At 43.4% G+C, this 22,539-nt stretch overlaps 1 protein-coding gene across 2 annotated transcripts in view; it reads right to left on the bottom strand.

Annotated features, from left to right (window-relative positions):
* Positions 1-22,539, bottom strand: part of PLEKHA7 (pleckstrin homology domain containing A7) — a 220,594-nt gene that overhangs the window by 80,816 nt on the left and 117,239 nt on the right. For both annotated transcript variants that reach the window (XM_047072238.1, XM_047072237.1), the window contains exon 4: positions 10,311-10,394. In XM_047072238.1, coding sequence (XP_046928194.1) covers positions 10,311-10,394 — 84 coding nt within the window. The remainder of the gene's footprint in view (positions 1-10,310; positions 10,395-22,539) is intronic.

Below are 22,539 nucleotides of genomic sequence, written 5' to 3' on the forward strand. Positions count from 1 at the left end.
TGTGTATAGCCTCCTGAAGAGAGATACTAAAAGAATCACCTTATAGGTGTGTTCCCCACTTAAAAGCCTGGTGGGGCAGACACTGACTTGTCCTCAGTTCCTCAGACTGAGGTATCTCCTGACAGGTTTCACTCAAAAACCGTCCCCTCCCCCAGAGAAGTGCCTGTGCCCCTGAGCTGAGCCGCTGTGAAAGGTGGTTCAGTTAACAGCATGCCCTCAGGCACATGAGTCACACAGATCCCAAGAGAGGAGACCAAAAAACCTGCACACGCTATGGGAAGACAGACTCTTGGTGTCATTAAATAAAATCTATTAACTTAAAAGCCTGTTTGCCAGGTTTCTGTACTATCTGGATTCCCAAAGTACAGTGGAACGATCTGAACAAAGGCATCTCTTTCCTTGGCTTGGGCTACATGAATGCTGATTATTTTGCTGGAGGGGTGTGGGCTGAAGTTCAAAACAGTGAGCTAGAGTCTTAACTGCCTCTCAGCTGAAATGAACAAAAAAAGAAGTTAGGACTAGACAAAAATCAGTCTGGAGAAAGCCAGTAGGAAAGTGACTTCATTCTACTCCAAACTTCCTCAAGGATGTGTCAAGTGAGCCTGGACAGGAAATCACTTTCTATGTCCCTCAATTTCCCCCTTTATAAAAGGAACTGCTTCTGCTACCTGCACATCCAGGAGTAAATGCATAGAACACTGACAGATGTAGTAAGAGGGAGGTTATGAATTCAGAATTTGTTTTTCTGTTGGGTCTGAATTTAGGTGAGTTTGGTTAGTGGGATCCTTGGCTGCCTCTTGGTTAACATTATGAATAGGAGCAAGCTGAAGTGGGATCACAGCAAGACCCTTTTCTACCCTATTGCTGTCATAATAAGTATGTCACCAAGCCAAGAATCACCAACCCTTAATGTGAGTACACAAAGTCAAGCAAGCAGAGGGACGGAGCTGTACTTGCCCACCACCTACTGTGTGCCAGGCAGTTAGACTACATTATTGCACTTAACCCTGAAAAGCCAGTTTTACCATCTCCATTTTGCAGGTGAGGTAAACTGAGGCTAAGACAGATTAATAACTTGCCCAAGACAGAAGCTGGACTCCAAAACCTGGTCTTCACAAGAGACACCATCCCATGGCAAGTCCCAGGGTCTGACAGAAGCAGGCTTTTGCTCTTCTCAGCCCCAAGGACCAATCCCCAAACTAAGAGGATCCTGGAGTGGTGGAAAGCCCAGGAGCCCGGAATAATTGGGTCTCAACAAAGCTCCGCAGCTTAGTCTCTCCTCCACAAGTCACATCATTTCTCTGGGCCTCAGTTTCCATTTTTACAAAATAGGGTGAAAACTACTCTCATCTCACAAGGTGGTTGTGTGGAGTGAAAGAACATCTTAAAAATTATGAACGCAGCACTAAATGAAAAGCACCGTCATGGCTTTACCAGTGGACACGCCAGAATTTAAATCTCAGGTACATTCTATTTTTATTTCCAAGGCACTTCTCTCCAGAAAATTCAAAGTGCCAAACAATTAACTTCTAAACAATCATTTCCTATAAACACCTCTATGAGCACCTTATCCACGTGGGGCTCCTTTAAAGTACAATAAACTTGTGGGGAACTGGGCTCCTATTCTTTCCCCAGGAGGTTAGAAAGCTATTGGGAATTGGGAATCCTTTATTGAGAAGATGTTATTAGATGTCACTTGTATCCCATCAATTCTTTGGGGGGAAAATAGGTCCCCAAATTCATGTTCTGTCCTCAAGTATTCCACACAGAGAGCTCAGCTAAAATTAATGCTATGACAGCAGGGTGTATGAGAAGAGGCATACTCACTAACAACCAGCAAATTTTTTAAAGTGCTCACACCCACCACCTAAGGGGTTTGGGGAAAGCAATGCACAATGAAAAGCAGTAATAAAAGAAAGTTCTTGTCCCAAGCAGGCAGACACCTCCACACCCCCTCTTCTCAGAGAAAGAGACACACACAGACCGCCAACGCTCACTGTATACTCCCAACACCCTGGGGGAGGCTGTCTGACACGGGTTTTCATTCAGCAACTGTGGCCTTGTTACTCAACTATGGCTTTCTGTGTTCTTTCCCCTCCCCGCAACTCCCCTCTGGAACACACCCTCATCCCACCCCACCTCAGGAGCTGGAAACCAGCCCAAAGAGCACCCCTCACCTGGCATGAAAATAACCTAGTGAGCCTCATGGGCTCCCCTCCCCATCCCCAAACCCAAACACTGTTCTGAACTCAGCCTGAGTCCTGCTCAGCCGTGTGACCTTGGACCAGTTTCTTGGGCTGTCTACTGTCCAGGCTCCATGCTTCTATCTGTGCTGGGAAAGAATCAGACCTTGACCTCTACTGTTCCCTTCACTTTTGCTTTGCTATTTCAGAGATACTAAAATTCTAACCCAAGACACTTATAAGCCCTCCTCTAGCCTATATCAGCTTCTCTTGGTTTACCAGGCAGCCACGACCCTCACTAGAAAACAGCCCTTTCTAATGGAGATCTGGGCATTTTCCAGACTCGGGAAATAAAAGAGGAGGACAAGAAGGGTACTCGCGGGAAGAAACAAAATGACTGTTTGCAAGCAGCAGCTTACCCTCCACACACAGCCAAGCCACCACTGCAGCATTTTCATCCCGCACAGACAGAGCCTGAGATGTGACTGCTGCCTGGTAATGACTGCATCCCCGGTGCTAATGCCCTTGGGAACATCGACACCAAAAGCCAAGTCAAAAACCAGGTGTCTGAATGAACTAAGAACACCATCACCACCTCTTCCCCTACCTGTGACTGTCACAAATGCCGACTCCTAGACCAGGAAGGAAAACTGAACAGTCAAGTTTCTGCATCTGCTTGCCAGGTGTTTCCATTTTTCATCATTTTTTTCTGCTGCCATGGCAACCAAATGCAACAGGCAAAGCTAGCCCAAGACTGCCACTCTGGAGAGACAAGGTGCTGGTTATATCAGCCACACAGTCCGGGGCTCAGCAGATGAACAACAGGACAGACTCCTCCAAGCTCAGAGTTGTAGTGTGCCCCCACCCTTATCCTGTGCTCTTTATCTCTCACTGCAAATTCTTACCAACTTGAAACCGCAGGAGGAACAGGAGTCAGCCTCTCGTCTCCTAGCAGCAGGAGATAGCCCATCCCCAGTCCCACAGTCTGCACATGCCTTGAAGAGTCTTGCCCTGCAACCGCAAAATGAACCGCTGAAGGTAATTCTTACCTTCAGCAAGATATCTTTTGGAGTGGTATCCTCCAAACACCACTCATGACATTCCAGGCAATTCCAACTTACGGTTTCTTTTCCAAACAATCCAATGAGAAAACGGGGGCTGCTCAGACTCCAATGGAAGGAACAAGCTAACCTCACTAGGATGTCAGGAGAAGCAGGCCAGGCACGGGTCCCCTTGGGGTTAAGGAATCTGGGAGATTTTGGGTGCCTTACAGCTGGCTTCTGAGCGTGGCAGCAGGCTTCTGAACTTCCAGAGCACATACTCTCTCTCAACTAGGCCCCACCTCAACATCAAACGCTTGACAGAGCCTGGGGATCAGTGTACACAGCCTGCTGTCAGTCAGCTGCCAGCGTCACGGCTCCGGAATGCTTCTCTCCTCTTCCCCAAGAGCTGCGGAGGCGGCTGTCAGCGGCTTCCTGGACAGCCCGGCTCTGAGGAGAAAACGCTCCTGTGCATAGCGCCAACCACCAGAACCGCAGCCTAGAAGTTCCTTGTGCCAAGGCTATCTCTTTAGGAGGGCTCCCGCCTGTGTCCCGTGAAGCCACAAAGGCCAACCACAAGCTCCAATTCAAGAGAACCACAGAGAATCAGGAAAAGAGACTGAAGAGGAGGAGCTCAAATGCTCCAATCACTGGAAATGAGGCCCTGTAGAAAGGCTTGAGAACATTTTCTGGAGAAAAGACTACTAAGGAGACCTGGTGTCTTTCAAGCAAGCATGAAGTTATAAGATCAAATGTCATTACTGCAGATACAATTAAAATCTCTAGCCTATTTGGCACACCAACACTTAAGTACAGCCAAGGAAGAGGACTATCTCTTGAAAACCACTCAAATGAGAGGCAGTATTGGAGTGGTTGGAGGCACAGCATCTGGGGCCAAACCATTTGGATTCAAATCCTAACTGCCACTTACTAGCTGTGTGACTTTTGGCAAGACTCTTAACCTCTCTGTGCCTCAGTATCCATGACTATAATGGTATCTTCCTCATAAGACTGTTGTGGAAATGTACTTAGAAATGTACCTGGCAATGCAGCTGCTCTGGAAAAGTGTGGAGGTTCCTCAAAAAATTAAAAATAGACCTACCCTATGACCCAGCAGTAGCACTGCTAGGAATTTACCCACGGGATACAGGAGTACTGATGCATAGGGGCACCTGTACCCCAATGTTTATAGCAGCCCTCTCAACAATAGCCAAATTATGAAAAGAGCCTAAATGTCCATCAACTGATGAATGGATAAAGAAATTGTGGTTTATATACACAATGGAGTGCTATGTGGCAATGAGAAAGAATGAAATCTGGCCCTTTGTAGCAACGTGGGTGGAAATGGAGAGTATTATGTTAAGTGAAATAAGCCATACAGAGAAAGACAGATACCATATGGTTTCACTCTTATGTGGATCCTGAGAAACTTAACAGAAACCCATGGGGGAGGGGAAGGAAAAAAAAAAAAAAGAGGTTAGAGTGGGAGAGAGCCAAAGCATGAGAGACTCTTAAAAACTGAAGCATAAGAGACTCTTAAAAACTGAGAACAAACTGAGAGTTGATGGAGGGGGGGGTGGAGGGAGGGAAGGGTAGGTGACGGGCATTGAAGAGGGCATCTTTTGGGATGAGCACTGGGTGTTGTATGGAAAACAATTTGACAATAAATTTCATATATTAACAAAATAAATAAATTAATTAAACTCATGAACAAAGAAAAAAATAATAAAAAAAAAATATATAGGTCAATACCCAAAAAAAAAAACCAAACTGAGAACAAACTGAGAGTCGATGGGGGGTGAGAGGGAGGGGAGGGTGGGTGATGGGTATTGAAGAGGGCATCTTTTGGGATGAGCACTAGGTGTTGTATGGAAACCAATTTGACAATAAATTTCATATATTAAAAAAAAAAAAAAAAGAAATGTACCTAGCAATAAATAATAAGGGCTGTTGGGGAAATGTACTTAGAAATGTACCTGGCAGTAAATAATAAGGGCTCTAAGTGTTCGTTGTAAAAATAATAACAATATTATTATTAATGGAAAAAGTCAAGTCTTATTCTAGGAGGTAGCTTATCTCATTTAAAGTTAAAGATGAAACTCTAGATACTGAAACAAGGGCTGTTGAAAAATCTCTTTCTTAGAAAATTATGAACTGAGCTAAAATTTGCCCGCCTATAATTCTTCTCATTGACCTGATGCCTGCCTCGGCAGCCGTGCAACAAATGGACCTCACTTCTGCGTGCCAGCCCTTCTTGAAGACTTATAGTACATCCTCCTTCATCTTCTCTCATGCAGACTAAATATGAGAGGTCACAGGACAGGGTTTCCAGACCCCTCACCATAATGGTCCCCTTCCCCAGGGCAATCTCAATTGTTCAACATCCCTCTTAAAATTTAGTACCCAGATCAAAATGTTTGGGGCTTGGCATGTCTTTGATGCTCCATAAACTTGGAATGAATGAGTGAAGTAGTCCACAATCACCATAGTATACCAGAAGTATTGTCTTCCTTTCTCTGCATCTTGTACTTTTATTAATGCAGCCTGAGCTCATATTAGCTCTTCCAAGTGAGATTTCCATGTGCCTGGTGGCTTTGGTGTATAGAAGCGTCCCCTGGGGAACAAGCCTGTAGGACCTGTTGGCTGATACCCACCTGCCTTGGGGGTTCTGACAAAGAACAGAAAAGGTGAAATGAGAAATCAAACCCTCTAATCATGCAGCAAAATAAGCTTGTCAGTGACAGACTCAGAAGGTCCTGATTCCCTTAATAAATCTGAACTGTGGATCATTAAGTGTAGTCATTAGTGATGGCCAAGAAATATTTCTGATACTCTTCCCAGGTACATGATAGAAATGTACTTTCTTGGCTCCTTAAAGTGGCCATTTGACTTGCTTCAGCCAATGAAATGTGAAAGAGCAGTGCACAATTCACCAAGTTCCCCTCTTCTTGCCTTTGCCAATCATGGAAGCACAGAGATGGAGCTTCCCTCAGTAAAGATGATAGAGCAGAATCCCTCAGGGGACCTGTGATGGACATGGGGCACAAGCAAGAAATAAACCTTAATTGTTTCACATCACTGAGATTGTTTGTTGTTGTTACCACAGCAGACCCTAGCCTATCCTGTATTACTGACACAGAAACTAGAATGCTCAGAGCTCATGCCCTCTGGATCCACTGATCATAGCTTTCACATTATTTCTCTTCTCCCTGCTTCCAATATGTAAGGCGGGAAATCATCTTTTGATGGGCATGCACCTGTTACACCAAGCAGCTTTGGTAAACCCCACCTGCCAACACTGGAGGAGAGGTGTTACCTGTTCACACAGTAATGCTCTAAAGGAAGCTACCATGGGGACCTGTTTGTTTTTCTTCCCATACAAGAAGGAGCCCACAATTATTTGACTAAAATCCATCTAAGATTGTCACCACGGCCCAGAGAATGACAGGTATCTGGAGGAGATTTAAGGATGAAAGGAAGAATCTGGGAGTAATTTAGGAGGGATTAGCAAGTTGTTCAGTGGTTCTTAAACTTTTACCTGAATCAGAAGCACCTGAAGGCCTGCTAAAATACAGGTTATGGAGTGCTACCTCCAGAGACTCTGATTTAGTAGGTCTGGAGTGGCGCTCAAGAATTTGCATCTCTAACAAGTTCGCAGGTGATGCTGGTGGAGAGACCACCCTGAAAACCACTGCTCTGGAAGGATTCAATTCAATTCAAGAAGCCAGAGTTGGCGGGGGTGGGGGGGTGGAGGGGAACCTAAGTGGCTTAGTTAAGCATCTGACTCTTGATATTGGCTCACGTCATTATCCCAGTGTCATGGGATCAAGCCCTGCACTGGGCTGTGTGGAGCCTGCTTAGGATTCTCTCTCTCCCTCTCTTTCTGCCCCTCCCCTGCTCACATGCTCACTCTCTCTCTTTCTCAAAATAAATAAACATTAAAAAAAAAAAAAAAAAGAACCCAGAGTGGAGGCTCTGGTGAAAGGAGTCAATGACGCCTTAACAGACACTCTTTCGAGAAGAAAAAGAAAAGAGCCAGTTTTCCTTTTTCCACCCACATTAATCTGAGAGCTGATGTGTAAAGGACACACAAATGGTCATCTCAGTCTTTTTTCTTCACCACATAACACACTACACAACAAAATTAAGCTCCCCTAAGGGAACAAATCAGGAATCTTATTTGTTGGCATCTTTAAAACTGGGTTTCTGTGAGGTGAAATTGTGCCTCACTCACCCTTGAGAGCTCCATCAGAGGGTAAATCTGGGTGTATTTCAGGAGGAAGCAATTTAGATACTTGGCTGCAACTCCCTCTCCCACCTTATCTCCACACTCCCCTTCATAAACCTCTGCTAAAAGTCAGTCCCTCTTGCCCTCCGACCCCACCAAAGCTCATCACCCTTCCCTCAGCTGTGACTGATGGCACACACGTGCACACTTATCTACACTTATCTAAATCCCCCCTTCCTCCAATTTAGGACCAGACACCTCAGGAAAGTCTTCCCTTTCTTTCATCCCCAACACAGTCAATCAATCACCAAGTCTGGTCAATTTTACCTCCCAAGTATCTCCAGAATCCATCTGGTGTGCTTCATTTTTCTTTCTAACTCAACTAGTATAGATCCTCCACACTCTACCCCCCCACCCCCGTCTTTGCTCAGGTGGGGGCACCTTGACTGGACAACTGAGACAATTTAAACAACATCCCTTCCCAGGATGAAGAGGCCTCCCACAATCCCTAAGCCAGGTTAGAACCCTCTTTTATCAACTCCCATTGAACCCTATGTTTTTTCTACCATGAACATTTATCACATTTGTAAGCTCTTGTTTAATTATCTTCCCTACTCAACCATAAGCTCTTCACAAACAGGACCACATTTGTCTTGCTTGCCGCTGTAACTGCAGTCTGTCACAGCCTCTGACACAATATAGGCACTTAGTAAGTATTTAATAAGTGCAGGAATCACCACATCGGTTCATAGGAATCCTCGCTTCCTCTCAATGCCTAAAGCACATTGTGCCTGCTTCCAGGAACGTCTGGCCACCCCGACATTGCACCCACCACTTAAGACAAGCAAGCAGTCCTTAGGACATCCAGAAAATGCTATCTATAGAGGGGGAAAGTGACCCTTGAAAAAAATGAGTACCTTTTCCTTGAAAAGTGGATGGAATTGAGATTAGCTACAGAGATATTTTGGGAGGAGAAAAGAGACTACCATCTCAAAAGCGGACAAAATTGTAACAGTCAGGAAAAGGAAGTGGGGGGGGGGGCAAGGGTGTTTAGTGATGGGAAGTCTGCATTTCTCCAGAAGCTTTTATTAAAGTTGGTAACTTCCCAAGTTAGGTGTTCTAATGGACTCTCCATCCAGACCTTTAAAAATGACAAGCACCTGTGTCTCTAGGATGCCTAAGGAAGGGGGCTGAGCTGACCTCCCAAGAGCTTCTGACCTTCAGGATTCTATAAACAAACTCATTCTGAATTGGAATGTGGAGAATCCACATTCTGGTTCTGTCTTTACATAGCAGTTCTATCTCCATGCCGGAGACAAGACCATCTTTATCTTCCATCCACTAATAGTATTAATGCTTTCAAAGTCAGACCCCAACTCCACACTGGCCATCAGGACCCATGGGCCACCAGCATCAAAATAATTTAGCAAGTAGGGGCGCCTGGAGTGCTCAGTCGGTTCAGCATCCAACTCTTGATTTCAGCTCAGGTCTTGATCTCTGGGTCATGAGTTCAAGGCCCACATTGGACTCCCCACTGGGCATGAAGTCTGCTTAAAATAATGATAATAATAATTTAGTAAGTAGCCTCTGACTAGTACCAAGGGTTAGCCCTGACTAAAGAGATCAAACGGGGGTGACATCCTAGCTCTTTCTACTTCCAGTCATGCAACTTTGAGCAAGTGACTTAACTTCTTTGAGTCTTGGCATCTTCATCTTTAAAACGATGATGATGGTCTACTTCTCAGGACTATTGTGTTAAATATGTAAAACCCTCAGCACAGAGTACACATGTAAGGAATGTCGTATCATAATTATAGATTTCTAGTTTTAAAACTTCTGTAAGATAATGACTCTAAGCTGAAAATACTGAAGGAATTAAATGATGTGTTTGAAATTTGCTTCAAACTAATCCAGGTAGTGAGGGGGAGGCTATAGATGAAATAAATAAAATCAGCCATGTTTTGGAAATTGAAGATGGGAGATAATACTCTCTCTCCTTTTGCATAGGCTTGAAATTTTCCATAACCCAAAGTTTAAAGGTGTAAGTACTGAGGGAGGGAAATGCTGTAAAAATACTGATAATTTAAGATCATAGTTGGTCTAGAGATTGAACAGAAAAATAATATAAAGGGGGGAAGCGAACATCTCTATGAATTTCTCAAACACTATCATTTTCTTCAAACAGAATGGTCTCAGATGAGCAGAAGGGAACAAAGCCACTTGCATACATTGCTCTTCCTTCATTTTTGGGAGAAGAACACATCTTGCTTGGGCTGTACATGTGTTTTTAAGTAGACAAGCCCTGGGTGGTAGAACCTACCTCGGAGCACACCGGGGCCCTGCTGAAATAGGACTGAGGAGCAAGAAAGTCCCCACGTTGGAAAAAGCAAGCAGAAAGAACTCCAGATGTTCAGGGACAATGGATGCCACAGCCCTCCTCCCTTCTAAGCCCTGGCTTTGGACTCTTATTTGAGGCGTCTATGGGAGGCTGGTTCAGCTTGGTGTGAGGCTGTATTTAAGGCAACTTCACTCTAGATGAGTGGGTCCTCTCAGAGCACAGTAGTATGTTAGAGGATACTTGATGGGGGAGGGTTCATTCAGGGGGAAAAGAGTTTGTAACAGGCTCTGACAGTACCAATCATGGCACAAGCCCGTATCATCTCCCCACTTCCACATCTTCCCACTTAGAGACGTCCAGAGATTAAAAAACAAAATTCTTGCATTCCACCTAGTATCAACCAACCCACTCCAAGCCCCTCTATCTGGGCGAGAAAATAGTCCAACAAGCTTTGTTTTGAGCAAATGCCTTTAAACTCTTGAAACTCTGCTTGGAAAAGTAGAATATATAGAAGTACTTACTCTTCTTGAAGAATAAATTCGCTATTTTCTGGAGAAAACTGCCCACTCACAGGGTGCCTGAATGCTGTGGTCTGTTGGTTATGGCTAGAGAGAAAGAAAAAGAGATAATGAATGAGAAGTCATGTGAATGGAAAGGATTACATACACAACAACAAGTCAGTAATGTCTGAGGACCCCTGGATCATTACAGATTCCTCCCACATTGAGAGAGTGAGCCTTTCTTTTGAGATGCATTTGATCTGTCAGAATTCCATTGCATTAAAAAAACACGAACTTTTCCAGCTCAGGTGTCAAAGCCCACCTAAGACGCAGGGATTTTAACTCTAGGAAAGTCTTGGCTCCAAGAGAACACTGCATTTTCGAGAGACATTCCCCGAAGTACGTACTCCAACAAACCGAACTGTTGAGCAAAAAGTTACTTTTAGATGGCACGAGCTAAAACAAGAATGAAGGAAAGCAGACAGTACTTTCAACAGCTTCCCGAAACCATCAACCAGGGAAAGAATTCCAAGAATTAACCACCCACCCAGAAAAACTATCTTCTTAAAATTCTTCTCCCTAATATAAAATGCCTTCACCTCAATGATAGGATATAAATGCATGGGCATGTCTCTGCAACATGGCCTGCACAATTTTCAACACTGAAGAGTTTCTATCACCCTTTTGAAGTTAGGAGGGATCAGCTTCCACACCAGGCTGACAGTCACAACCAAAGTGTGTAGGTGTTTTGTGTATTCACAAAGGCTGCCTGGTTCTTTGTAAGGGAGGAGGAGCTGGCTCTAGAGTCTGCTGGTTTGCTCAATGAATAAACTAACCCAACGTCCTGCTTTTTCAAAGAATGTGATTTACTTTTAAAAGTTTCCCTAATCAAAACATCACTGTTCTTTTAGAAATTTTAGAAATATAAAAAGAAAAAATGCCATCCATGATCTCACCAACCTAGAGATAAACCCGGCTATCTTCTCCTTCCCTAGTTTTTTTCTATTACAAAATAAATTATGAGTTTGCTGTATTTAGAAATCTGTATCCTGCTTTGCTCACAACCTATTAACATAGAAATTTCCTATGTCCTTAAGACTTCTTCATTTGAAATAGCTGAGTCCAGGTGTCCCCTGCTTTTTGAAAGTTCACGTTATACCACTTCACTTAGGAAAGACCTACACTGTACCTGTTTTCGCTAACAGAAAGAAATATGAGAAGAATTTTTGCTTTTACAAAAAAAAAAAGCTGAAAAGCAAAAATAGCATTCAGTGTTTGTTTTGCAGGGAGCCCTCACAGAGGCAGCAAACACCCGAGCAGCGAGTGGCACCACCAAGCTCCCTATCTGGGAACCACACTCAGCATCTCAGCATGAAACTGCCACAGCTCTGAACTGTGTCTGTGAGCATCTGTGTTTTATCTCGATTTATTTTGTGCATCTATTAACAAGGTGTGTCCTAAGGTATCAGAAAAGCCTAAAAAGGGAAACTGGGTGGCTCAGTCAGTTAAGCATCCGATTTTGGCTCAGATATGATTTTGTGGTGAGTGAGTTCAAGCCCCAGAGATGGGCTCTGTGCTAACAGCTCAGAGCCTGGAGCCTGCTTCACATTCTGTCTCTTTCTCTCTGTCCCTCCCCCACTTGTGTTTTTTCTCCCTCCCTCCTTCTCTCTCTTTTTCTCAAAAATGAATAAATAAACATAGAAAGAAAGAAAGAAAGAAAGAAAGAAAGAAAGAAAGAAAGAAAGAAAGAAAGAAAGGCCTAAGAGGTTATTTTGGGGATCTGGGAATGCTCAAATTTTTTTCCATATAATTTATAGTTGCTGCTTTACTTTACACCATTATGTCTTACAAAAAGTTTCATAGGAGGAAATTGAAGAAGATACAAAGAAATGGAAAAACATTCCATGCTCATGGATTGGGAGAATAAATATTATTAAAATGTCAATACAACCCAATCTACACATTCAATGCAATCCCAATCAAAATTGCACCAGCATTCTTCTTGAAGCTAGAATAAGCAATCCTAAAATTTGCATGGAACCACAAAAGACCCCCAATAGCCAAAGTAATATTGAAGAAGAAAACCAAAGTGGGAGGCATCACAATCCCAGACTTTAGCCTTACAAAGCTGTAATCATCAAGACAGTATGGTATTGGCACAAAAACAGACACATAGACCAATGGAATAGAATAGAAACCCCAGAACTAGACCCACAAAAGTATGGCCAACTAATCTTTGACAAAGCAGGAAAGAATATCCAATGGAAAAAGACAGTCTCTTTAACAAATGCTGCTGGGAGAACTGACAGCAACATGCAGAAGGATGAAACTAGACCACTTTCTTACACCATTCACAAAAATTAGCTCAAAATGGATAAAGGACCTGAATGTGAGACAGGAATCCATCAAAACCCTAGAGGAGAAAGCAGGAAAAGACCTCTCTGACCTCAGCCGTAGCAATTTCTTACTTGACACATCCCCAAAGGCAAGGGAATTAAAAGCAAAAATGAACTATTGGGACCTCATGAAGATAAAAAGCTTCTGCACAGCAAAGGAAATAATCAACAAAACTAAAAGGCAACCAACGGAATGGGAAAAGATATTTGCAATGACATATCGGACAAAGGGCTAGTATCCAAAATCTATAAAGAGCTCACCAAACTCCACACCCGAAAAACAAATAACCCAGTGAAGAAATGGGCAGAAAACATGAATAGACACTTCTCTAAAGAAGACATCCAGATGGCCAACAGGCACATGAAAAGATGCTCAACATCGCTCCTCATAAGGGAAATACAAATCAAAACCACACTCAGATATCACCTCACGCCAGTCAGGGTGGCCAAAATGAACAAATCAGGAGACTATAGATGCTGGAGAGGATGTGGAGAAACGGGAACCCTCTTGCACTGTTGGTGGGAATGCAAACTGGTACAGCCGCTCTGAAAAACAGTGTGGAGGTTCCTCAAAAAATCAAAAATAGACCTACCCTATGACCCAGCAGTAGCACTGCTAGGAATTTACCCAAGGGATACAGGAGTACTGATGCATAGGGGCACTTGTACCCCAATGTTTATAGCAGCACTCTCAACAATAGCCAAATGATGGAAAGAGCCTAAATGTCCATCAACTGATGAATGGATAAAGAAATTGTGGTTTATATATACAATGCAGTACTACGTGGCAAAGAGAAAGAATGAAATATGGCCTCTTGTAGAAACGTGGATGGAACTGGAGAGTGTGATGCTAAGTGAAATAAGCCATACAGAGAAAGACAGATACCATATGGTTTCACTCTTATGTGGATCCTGAGAAACTTAACAGAAACCCATGGGGGAGGGGAAGGAGAAAAAAAAAAAGAGGTTAGAGTGGAAGAGAGCCAAAGCATAAGAGACTCTTAAAAACTGAGAACAAACTGAGGGTTGATGGGGGGTGGGAGGGAGGGGAGGATGGGTGATGGATATTGAGGAGGGCACCTTTTGGGATGAGCACTGGGTGTTGTATGGAAACCAATTTGACAATAAACTTCATATATTGAAAAAAAAAGAAATTGTGGTTTATATACACAATGGAGTATTACGTGGCAATGAGAAAGAATGAAATATGGCCCTCTGTAGCAATGTGGATGGAACCAGAGAGTGTTATGCTAAGTGAAATAAGCCATACAGAGAAAGACAGATACCATACGTTTTCACTCATATGTGAAACTCATCTCACTCATCCTGAGAAACAGAAGACTGGGGGGGGGGAGGGGAAGGGGGGGAAAAGTTACAGAGAGGGAAGGAGGCAAACCATAAGGGACTCTAAAATACTGAGAACAAGCTGAGGGTTGATGGAGGAGTGGGGGAGAGGGGAAAGTGGGTGATGGGCATTGAGGAGGGCACCTGTTGGGATGAGCACTGGGTGTTGTATGGAAACCAATTTGACAAATACACACACACACACACACACACACACACACACACACACACAAAGTTTCATAGGAATGCTCTACTTCCAGATAGGTTAAACCTGTAAAATAGTTTCATCATATGGATGTAATTTTTTTTCTATAACCATTAAAAAATGTTCATTGGCCATCTGTGTGCCAGACACTGCTTTAAGTGCTGGAGATGGAGTGAACAAAAAGCCCTTCCCCCCATGGTGCTTACATTCTAGAAAGATTTACATTCTTCTACTGCTGGACATATTAGGTGCACTATACATCTTTTAGTACAGGCTTTTCCTGCAATTCAAATTATTTCCTTGGGTTAAGGTTCCACAGGTAAAATTACTTAATCAAAGGGCATGGTCATTTTTTAAGGCTCCTAATACAAATGATTAAAATGCTTTCACTATCATCTCAGTTTATTAGTGTTAAGGTATTAGCCCCATCTCCAAACTGAGCATGGGGCTACCCAGAGATTAGTAGATTTAATGAGCATAGTATAAAGGTTAAAAAAAGGGGGGAAAAGTCTCTACACCTACAAAGATTTTCTTACTCTACCCTGGCGGCCGGCCAGAGTGTCCTGTGTTCTGGTGTCTGGGGTAAGCTGGCATTGAGTTCAGAGCCTCATGAATTCTAATAAGCTAAATGTGAAGCGGTCAAAGCCATCAGGACAGGTTGCTCCTTGGCCCTGTGATTGTGTACTACTGCCTGCACACTTTCACCCCTCCCAACCACTCCAGCTTCCAAATTCCCAGCTCTTGGTTTGAAGCAAGTCTTCGGGAATCCTAGGACTCTCTCTGGCAGAAAACATTCAGATCTTCACAAAAAAGCAGAATTAAGGCATGAGCATCTAGAGAAGGATGTGAAGCAGGCCCTGGCAACACCTGGTTCAGAAATTCTTGCACCAATTTTAAATAAAATGGTGTGCCTCAGTCAGTTAACTGTCCGACTCTTGATTTCGGCTCAGGTTATGATCTCATGGTTTGGTGAATTTGAGCCCCATATCAGGCTCTGGCTCTACAGTGACAGTGCGAGCCTCCTTGGGATTCTCCCTCTCTCTCTGCCCCTCCCCCACTCACATGCATGCACTCTCTCAAAATAAATAAATAAACTTAAAAAAATAAACTTGGGGCGCCTGAGTGGCTCAGTCAGTTGAGCGTCGGACTTCGGCTCAGGTCATGATCTCACGGTCCGTGAGTTCAAGCCCCACATCGGGCCCTGTGCTGACAGCTCGGAGCCTGGAGCCTGCTTCAGATTCTGTGTCTTCCTGTCTCTCTGACCCTCCCCTGTTCATGTTCTGTCTCTGTCTCAAAAATAAATAAACATTAAAAAAAAACTTAAACACGTGCACCATGTTCAAGGGTTAGGCTTAATACCCCCCCCTTTTTTTTAAATATCCAGGTTCTTTTAGAGAGTCACTTCCATTCACCAGGGAATTTTAAATTCCCTGCCTCATTGCCACCTGGAAGAAAAAAAATGCTCTGTTCACAATGGGAGTAATAATAAAGCAACAACAGCACTATCCACTATTACTTTTCAAGGATTCCCCAGTCTATAAAACCTTTCCTTATACCTCTTATCTATTAACACCATCGACCCCCATTTTATGAATGGGAAAGGGCTCAGAGAGGTTAAGTGACTTCTTCAAGTTAACTTCATCAATGGGAATACAAGCTGGTGCAGCCACTCTGGAAACAGTATGGAGGTTCCTCAAAAAAACTAAAAATAGAACTACCCTACGACCCAGCAATTGCACTACTAGGTATTTATCCATGGGATACAGGTGTGCTGTTTCGAAGGGACACATGTACCCCCATGTTTATAGCAGCACTATCAACAATAGCCAAAGTATGGAAAGAGCCCAAATGGCCATCGATGGATGAATGGATAAAGAAGAAGTGGTGTGTATACACACACACACACACACACACTGGAGTATTACTCAGCAATCAAAAAGAATGAAATCTTGCCATTTGCACCTATGTGGATGGAACTGGAGGGTATTATGCTAAGTGAAACTGGTCAGTCAGAGAAAGACAAAAATTATATGACTCCACTCATATGAGAACCTTAAGAGACACAGATGAACATAAGGGAAGGGAAACAAAAATAATATAAAAACAGGGAGGGGGACAAAACAGAAGAGATTCATAATATGGAGAACAAATTGAGGGTTACTGGAGGGGTTGTGGGAGGGGGGATGGGCTAAATGGGTAAGCGGCACTAAGGAATCTACTCCTGAAATCATTGTTGCACTATATGCTAACTAATGTGGATGTAAATTTTTAAAAATTAAAAATAAAATTAAAAAAAAAGAAATAGCCTTGGACTGGACGAAATTATGATTGGCGTACAAAATTTACTCATTTTATATATACATTTAACATTTTCTGTTTCATTCAAATTATTTCATGGCCTCTTATACTTTGGGAACCTTACTCATCTATAGTCTCTTACCTATTAAAAATATGAAAGGCAAGGCACAGCTTGGGAGAAAATAGTCTCAATACATACAAATACCAGAGGATTTGTATCCAGAATATAGAAAGACTTCCTACAACTCAGTAATATTAAGACAGACTATTGGTTTTCAAAATAGAAAAAACATTTCAACACGTCACAAAAGAAGATTCACAAATGACCAAACATTATCAGTCATCAAGAAAATACAAATGAAAACCACAATGAGATATCACTATACATATACTTGAGTGGCTAAAATTTTATTTTATTTTATTTTTTCAACGTTTATTTATTTTTGGGACAGAGAGAGACAGAGCATGAACGGGGGAGGGGCAGAGAGAGAGGGAGACACAGAATCGGAAACAGGCTCCAGGCTCTGAGCCATCAGCCCAGAGCCTGACGCGGGGCTCGAACTCACGGACCGCGAGATCGTGACCTGGCTGAAGTCGGACGCTTAACCGACTGCGCCACCCAAGCGCCCCTAGTGGCTAAAATTTTAAAAGGTTGTTAGCAAGGGTATGGATCTATTGGAAATCTCATACATCAATGGCAGGAATAGAAAATGGTGCCAATACTTTGGAAACAACTTGACATTTTCTTATAAACACCCACTTGTATACCTTCTCTGAGGTATCTAAGAGAAGTGAAAATAGAGGTCCACACAAAGGCTTGTCTTCAATATGCATAGCAACCTTATACGCAAGAGCAAAAAACTGGAAACAACCCAAATGTCCACCAAAAAGTAAATAGAAATACATGCTATGCAAACTATTCATGCAGTGTAATGCTACAAAGGGATGAAAAGAAATGAACTGCTTTGTTGCTGAACCACCAAAAAATTTATGCTGAGCAAATGAAGGTCAACAAGAATAAATACTTTTGTATAATTTCATTTTTATAAAACTCCAGGAAGATAAATCTAAATTACAGGTATAGAAGAAAGATCAGTGATTGTCTGGGACTAGTGGTGAAAGGTGGGGGTTGAGTGGAATGGAGTAGAAAAACTTTCAGAGGTGACAGAAATGTTTTGTGTTTTGTTTTTGATGGTGCTAACATGAAATGCACAGTTATCAAAACTCATCCAACTCTAAAATTACAATGGTGCATTTTATTACATGTAAATTATACCTCAGTAAAGTTCAATTTAAAAATAAAAAAAAAAAGATAACTTCATCAATAAGTGATAAGACTGGGACATATATCCCGGTCTTCGATTTTCTAGATTTGATGTTCTCTGCATGATAACCTGCTGTCCCCTTCCCTTAGGAGTCTATGGGCAGACCAGAAATCCCTAAAGACAAAGCATCAGAAAAACAGTACCATCCACTGCTATTCCCTCCCCCTCTTCTTCTGCACTTCCCTCCTCCTTTTGTGCCCAGGACCAAATTTCTGAATGACAGCACCTGTGTGGTCCTACTTCAAGGTCTGCGAGGTGGATCTCTGATAAACACACAAAGAGCGAATCTCCCATATGCCTGGAGCAGCGTGCAGCATCCAGCATCCAGCAACCACTTCATATATGCTGCATGACCTTAATAGCAACTCCTGGGCTCCCCACACCCAACTTGTACTAGCTTAAATAAGCCCAGAGTTTCGGGTGAATGAATCTGGAGCTGAAAGGTTTAGACACTAAGATGAAGTTGGCATTCCAACATTAGAAGAAAGATAGATTTTTAAAGTGGACAAAAATAGAGCTGTTATTTGATCAGATCTAGAAGCAGTTCCCCAACCTTTCTTCCCTGATATAGATGCTGCCCTTTTTGCAAAAAAAAAAAAAAAAAAAGTTATCAACCACAGCGTCACCACTACCGTTTCCTGAATTTCCATAAAGCTTTAAGTATGGTCATATTCATCATATCTCACCCTCCCACCCCCCACTGAGGTGGGCAAGGAAGATATTTTTATTCCCATGCTACACATAAGGGAACTGAGGATCTGGGTTATATGTTGTTATTGGAACACTGAATTAAAGGGAAAAAAAAGGGGCTCAGACACTGAGAAAAGAGATAAACCAGAGTAATACCTCCTGAATACTGAGGTCTTAAAATATGATTATTTCTGATCAAACTCGCCCAGCTTGCTAATGGCAGAGCTTCTGGTTCAGCACTTTTTGAGCGAAAGAAGTGTTAGGTACTTGGGTTATTTAATCTTCCCAAATACCCAGCGAGGCAGGCTGTGTTTCATCACACCAGACCACAGGTGAGGAAGTGAGGCTCAGAAAGGGTGGATGACCTGCCCACAATGGCAGCCAACTCCTGCGTCCTGCGTTCCTGCACACCACCACCCTTCTGGTCTCCTTCTGCTGACCCAGGCTCACCCTCACCAAACAAAGGTTGCTCAATGCTGGGTCCTTACACCCATTTGGAGATTGCAAAGTCCTTTGACTTTACCTGCTGTCCCCAACCTCAGCCCAAAAGCCCCCACCCTGCTCCATTTCCTGATTTTCTAAAATCCATGAAGAATCTCATGTCCTATCATCCTGTCTCAAGACACATTTAGCAGGCACAGACAAATCCCCTGAAATACCTGTTCTTAAACCTGAATTGCCACCTTGCACTTTCATAGTGATGGAGATGGCCCGGCTGGGAGCCAGGTGGCTGGTTTCAAGGGAGCACAAAAACTCTCTTTCCTCCATTCAAGGGCTTCTATCTCTCTTCAGGCTACTGAGAAAGTAAGTAACTTGGCAAATGAGGTAAAACATAAGCTAGGCTTCATTCTCAGACCCTGCTCATCCTCCCAGGAACAGCCCCTCCAAGCTGGATGGCAGCCAGTCTCACCTGGGAGAGGACCAGGGAGCACAGAAGGTTGCAGGGAAGGATGATCCCCCTGAAGGCAGGCCATAGGTAACCATCCACATAAATAAGCACGTCTTCACAAGCCCTGGACCTGAAAGGAGTTGGGCTAGGCCCCAAAGAAGTCCAACAGCAAACACGAGAGATTTGACAAGAGGATGACAGAGTGAGGACCAGAGAGAGCTGGAAAACGATTTGAGCTCAATATAAGGAAGAACCTGCCTCCAATCACAGACAGGACTAGTAAAATGTAAACAGGTCCTATAGTTTCTCGCAAGATTAATTTTCTATTCATATAGTTTTTGACTATAATGTGAGCAGCAAGACTCTGGTCCATTAAATATGAAGGTTCCAACTACTTAGCATGGCAATTTCTTTTGGTATAGCAGGAAGTTCTGGAGTTATGTGACTGGTGCTCAAAGCACCCTGATCAATCTGGTTTTCTGATAGTGGTGGGATACGCTGAGTGTGGGACAAATCTGCACTGTCAGCATGGGCTCTGATCTGACCCAGATATGAAGAGAAGAAACACCTTAAAATGTGAGAAAGTATCCAGTCTCAAAGCTTAAGGAGGGACTCTATCAAAGGCTCTTCTCATTGGTATGCTAGCAGCATTTGCCACTCTGGCCCCTCTGGCTCGTCAGTGTGGCTCCCCCAATACTGTAAGAGTATCACCTTGCAGGTCTGATGCCACAAGCAGCGTGGCCTCCAGGCTTGTTAAGGCACTTAGTATCTTTGCTCTAAGTCCCAATGTCTCAAGAAAACCAAGGACCGTCGGTAACCTAATAATGCTCCTACTTAAGTCCTAAAACTGGTAACCAAAACTCCAAGAACACAAGAAATTGCCTCCTCGTCTTCTTCAGTTCCTCCTGGGGCCACAGAGTAAAGAGGTGGCAACCAAAGGCTGAAACAGCATCCTTACATCCCCTCAACATTTCTAAGTTCCTTTTAACACTTTTATAAAATTGCTCGTTTAGTACAAAGTGTCACGTGCTCGTTTAGTATAAAGTGGCATTTCCTAAGGGGACTGGGAATCTTATTCAAATGGTCTTTAGAGCTTGCACTATTTTGAAAATGTCAAGATTTTCAACAGCTCGTTACACATGGGCATTACTCTGATAGGCCCTTCTTTGAGAATCATGGGAATCAGGCCTTGATGAGCCAACATAACCTCTCTCCAAATGAAAGCCATCAACACTGCACTAACCAGCCTCCTTCAATGTCCACCCTGAGCCCCAGGGTCAGAAGATCTGGGTTCAAACCAGAGCAGGCCACTTCACCTCTCCGAGCCTGAGTTCTTCCCTTTGAAAATAGGGAATAATGGGGCGCCTGGGTGGCTCAGTCGGTTGAGTGACCGACTTCGGCTCAGGTCATGATCTCATGGTTTGTGATTTCGAGCCCCGAGTCGGGCTCTGTGCTGACAGCTCGGAGCCTAGAGCCTGCTTCTGATTCTGTGTCTCCCTCTCTCTCTGCCCCTCCCCAACTCATGCTCTGTCTCTGTCTCAGAAATAAATAAACATTAAAAAAAAATTTTTTTTGAAAATAGGGAACAGTAATAATATCCTTCCAAAAAGTTGTCGTGAGGATAAATGAGGGACATATACGAAAGAGCCTCGCAAAATGAATGGCATACAGAAGGTTCTCAGTTAACATTTGCTGGCCCTGAACATGTGCCTTGACTATGGCAACAACTAACAGGCAACCAAATTTTAACAGGGCACAACCAGAATGAGCCTCCTCTCCCCACCCCAGCAAACCGGGTACTCCTTCTCCAGGCTTCCCTATTTTTATTAACAGCATCATCACTATCCAGCAACCTAGGAGTCACTCTCCATTTCTTGCTCTACCTTAACCTGCACACACACTACATTACAAGCCCCGTGTCCTCAATGTACAAGACATCTCTGAATGCACCCACTTCTCCCCAGCTCTACAGCCAACACCTCATCATCTCTAGATAAGATACTGCAACAGCCTAACTGCTCTTTCTGCTTCCATCCTGGCCTCTGGACCACCCACTCTCCTTACTGGAAGCCAGTGAGGCTTTTCAAATGCAAGTTAAATCATGTCACACTTCTCCTTTAAACCCTACAATGGCTCCACATCACAGAGTAAAATTCAAGCTCTCTACCTTGGCTTGACCCTAGGTGACCTGACCCCTGACAAGCTGCATCATCATCTTGTACAATGTATGTTTTCTCTCCTCCTGCCCCATTCCGCCCCAGCCACACTGGCCCCCTTTCTGCTCCTTGAACACCAAGCTCTTCCTGACTTAACAACCTTTGTATTAGCTATCCTTTCAGCCTGGAAGCTCTTTCCCTCATACTCTCCTAACAGCCTCCTTGTCATTCAGACATTGGCAGAATTATCACTGTCTCAAAGCCCTTCCCAACCACCCACTGGGGTATGCTCCCAGTCACTTCATATCAAGTCACCCTATTTTAATTATTGTCATTTTTCTTACTTATATGTTTTGACAACTGTCAGTCTCCCTGGCTAATTTGTGTATTCCAGGAGAGCACGGACCTTGTCTGTCTTTTCACTGCCCTTATTGACCTATAACAGCATCTGGCACTGTTATATTTGCTGAATGAATGAATGAGAAATGACTAAGGAGATTCCTACCTTAAAGTGCAACCATGCCTCCAAATAGGCCAGCTAAACCTACAGAAGTCGGGACGAAAGTAACAAAGAGACAAGAATCTAAAGGATCAGTAGCCATCAGAGGGCAGTGGCTTCTGCTCTTAGTGACAGAGGAAAGAAAGATGAGACACCAACATGCCAAGAACGCTTCATCCTTGGCTCTCTCCCAACATGTTACAATATAATTTGGAGAAATTAGCCCCTCCTTGCAACCCCTCCCCACCCCCGCAAAGGAGGTTAATACACTCAACAGAGAGAATCAAAGAACGGAATGCAAACACCCGAGAGGAAATTACTGAGTGATTAAAAACACACAGGAGGATAATACAAACATCACCTGTATCTCCCTTTTGTGAACTGGGAGAGTATTTGGTATGAAACCTACAATTTGGTGACTGATTATATGCTATCTCTTATACTGCTC

This window comes from Lynx rufus, unplaced genomic scaffold (assembly GCF_022079265.1).
Source record: "Lynx rufus isolate CCGP_SWC_20201006 ecotype Redwood Valley unplaced genomic scaffold, mLynRuf1.p SCAF_9, whole genome shotgun sequence".
In the NCBI taxonomy this organism is placed as follows: domain Eukaryota; kingdom Metazoa; phylum Chordata; class Mammalia; order Carnivora; family Felidae; genus Lynx; species Lynx rufus.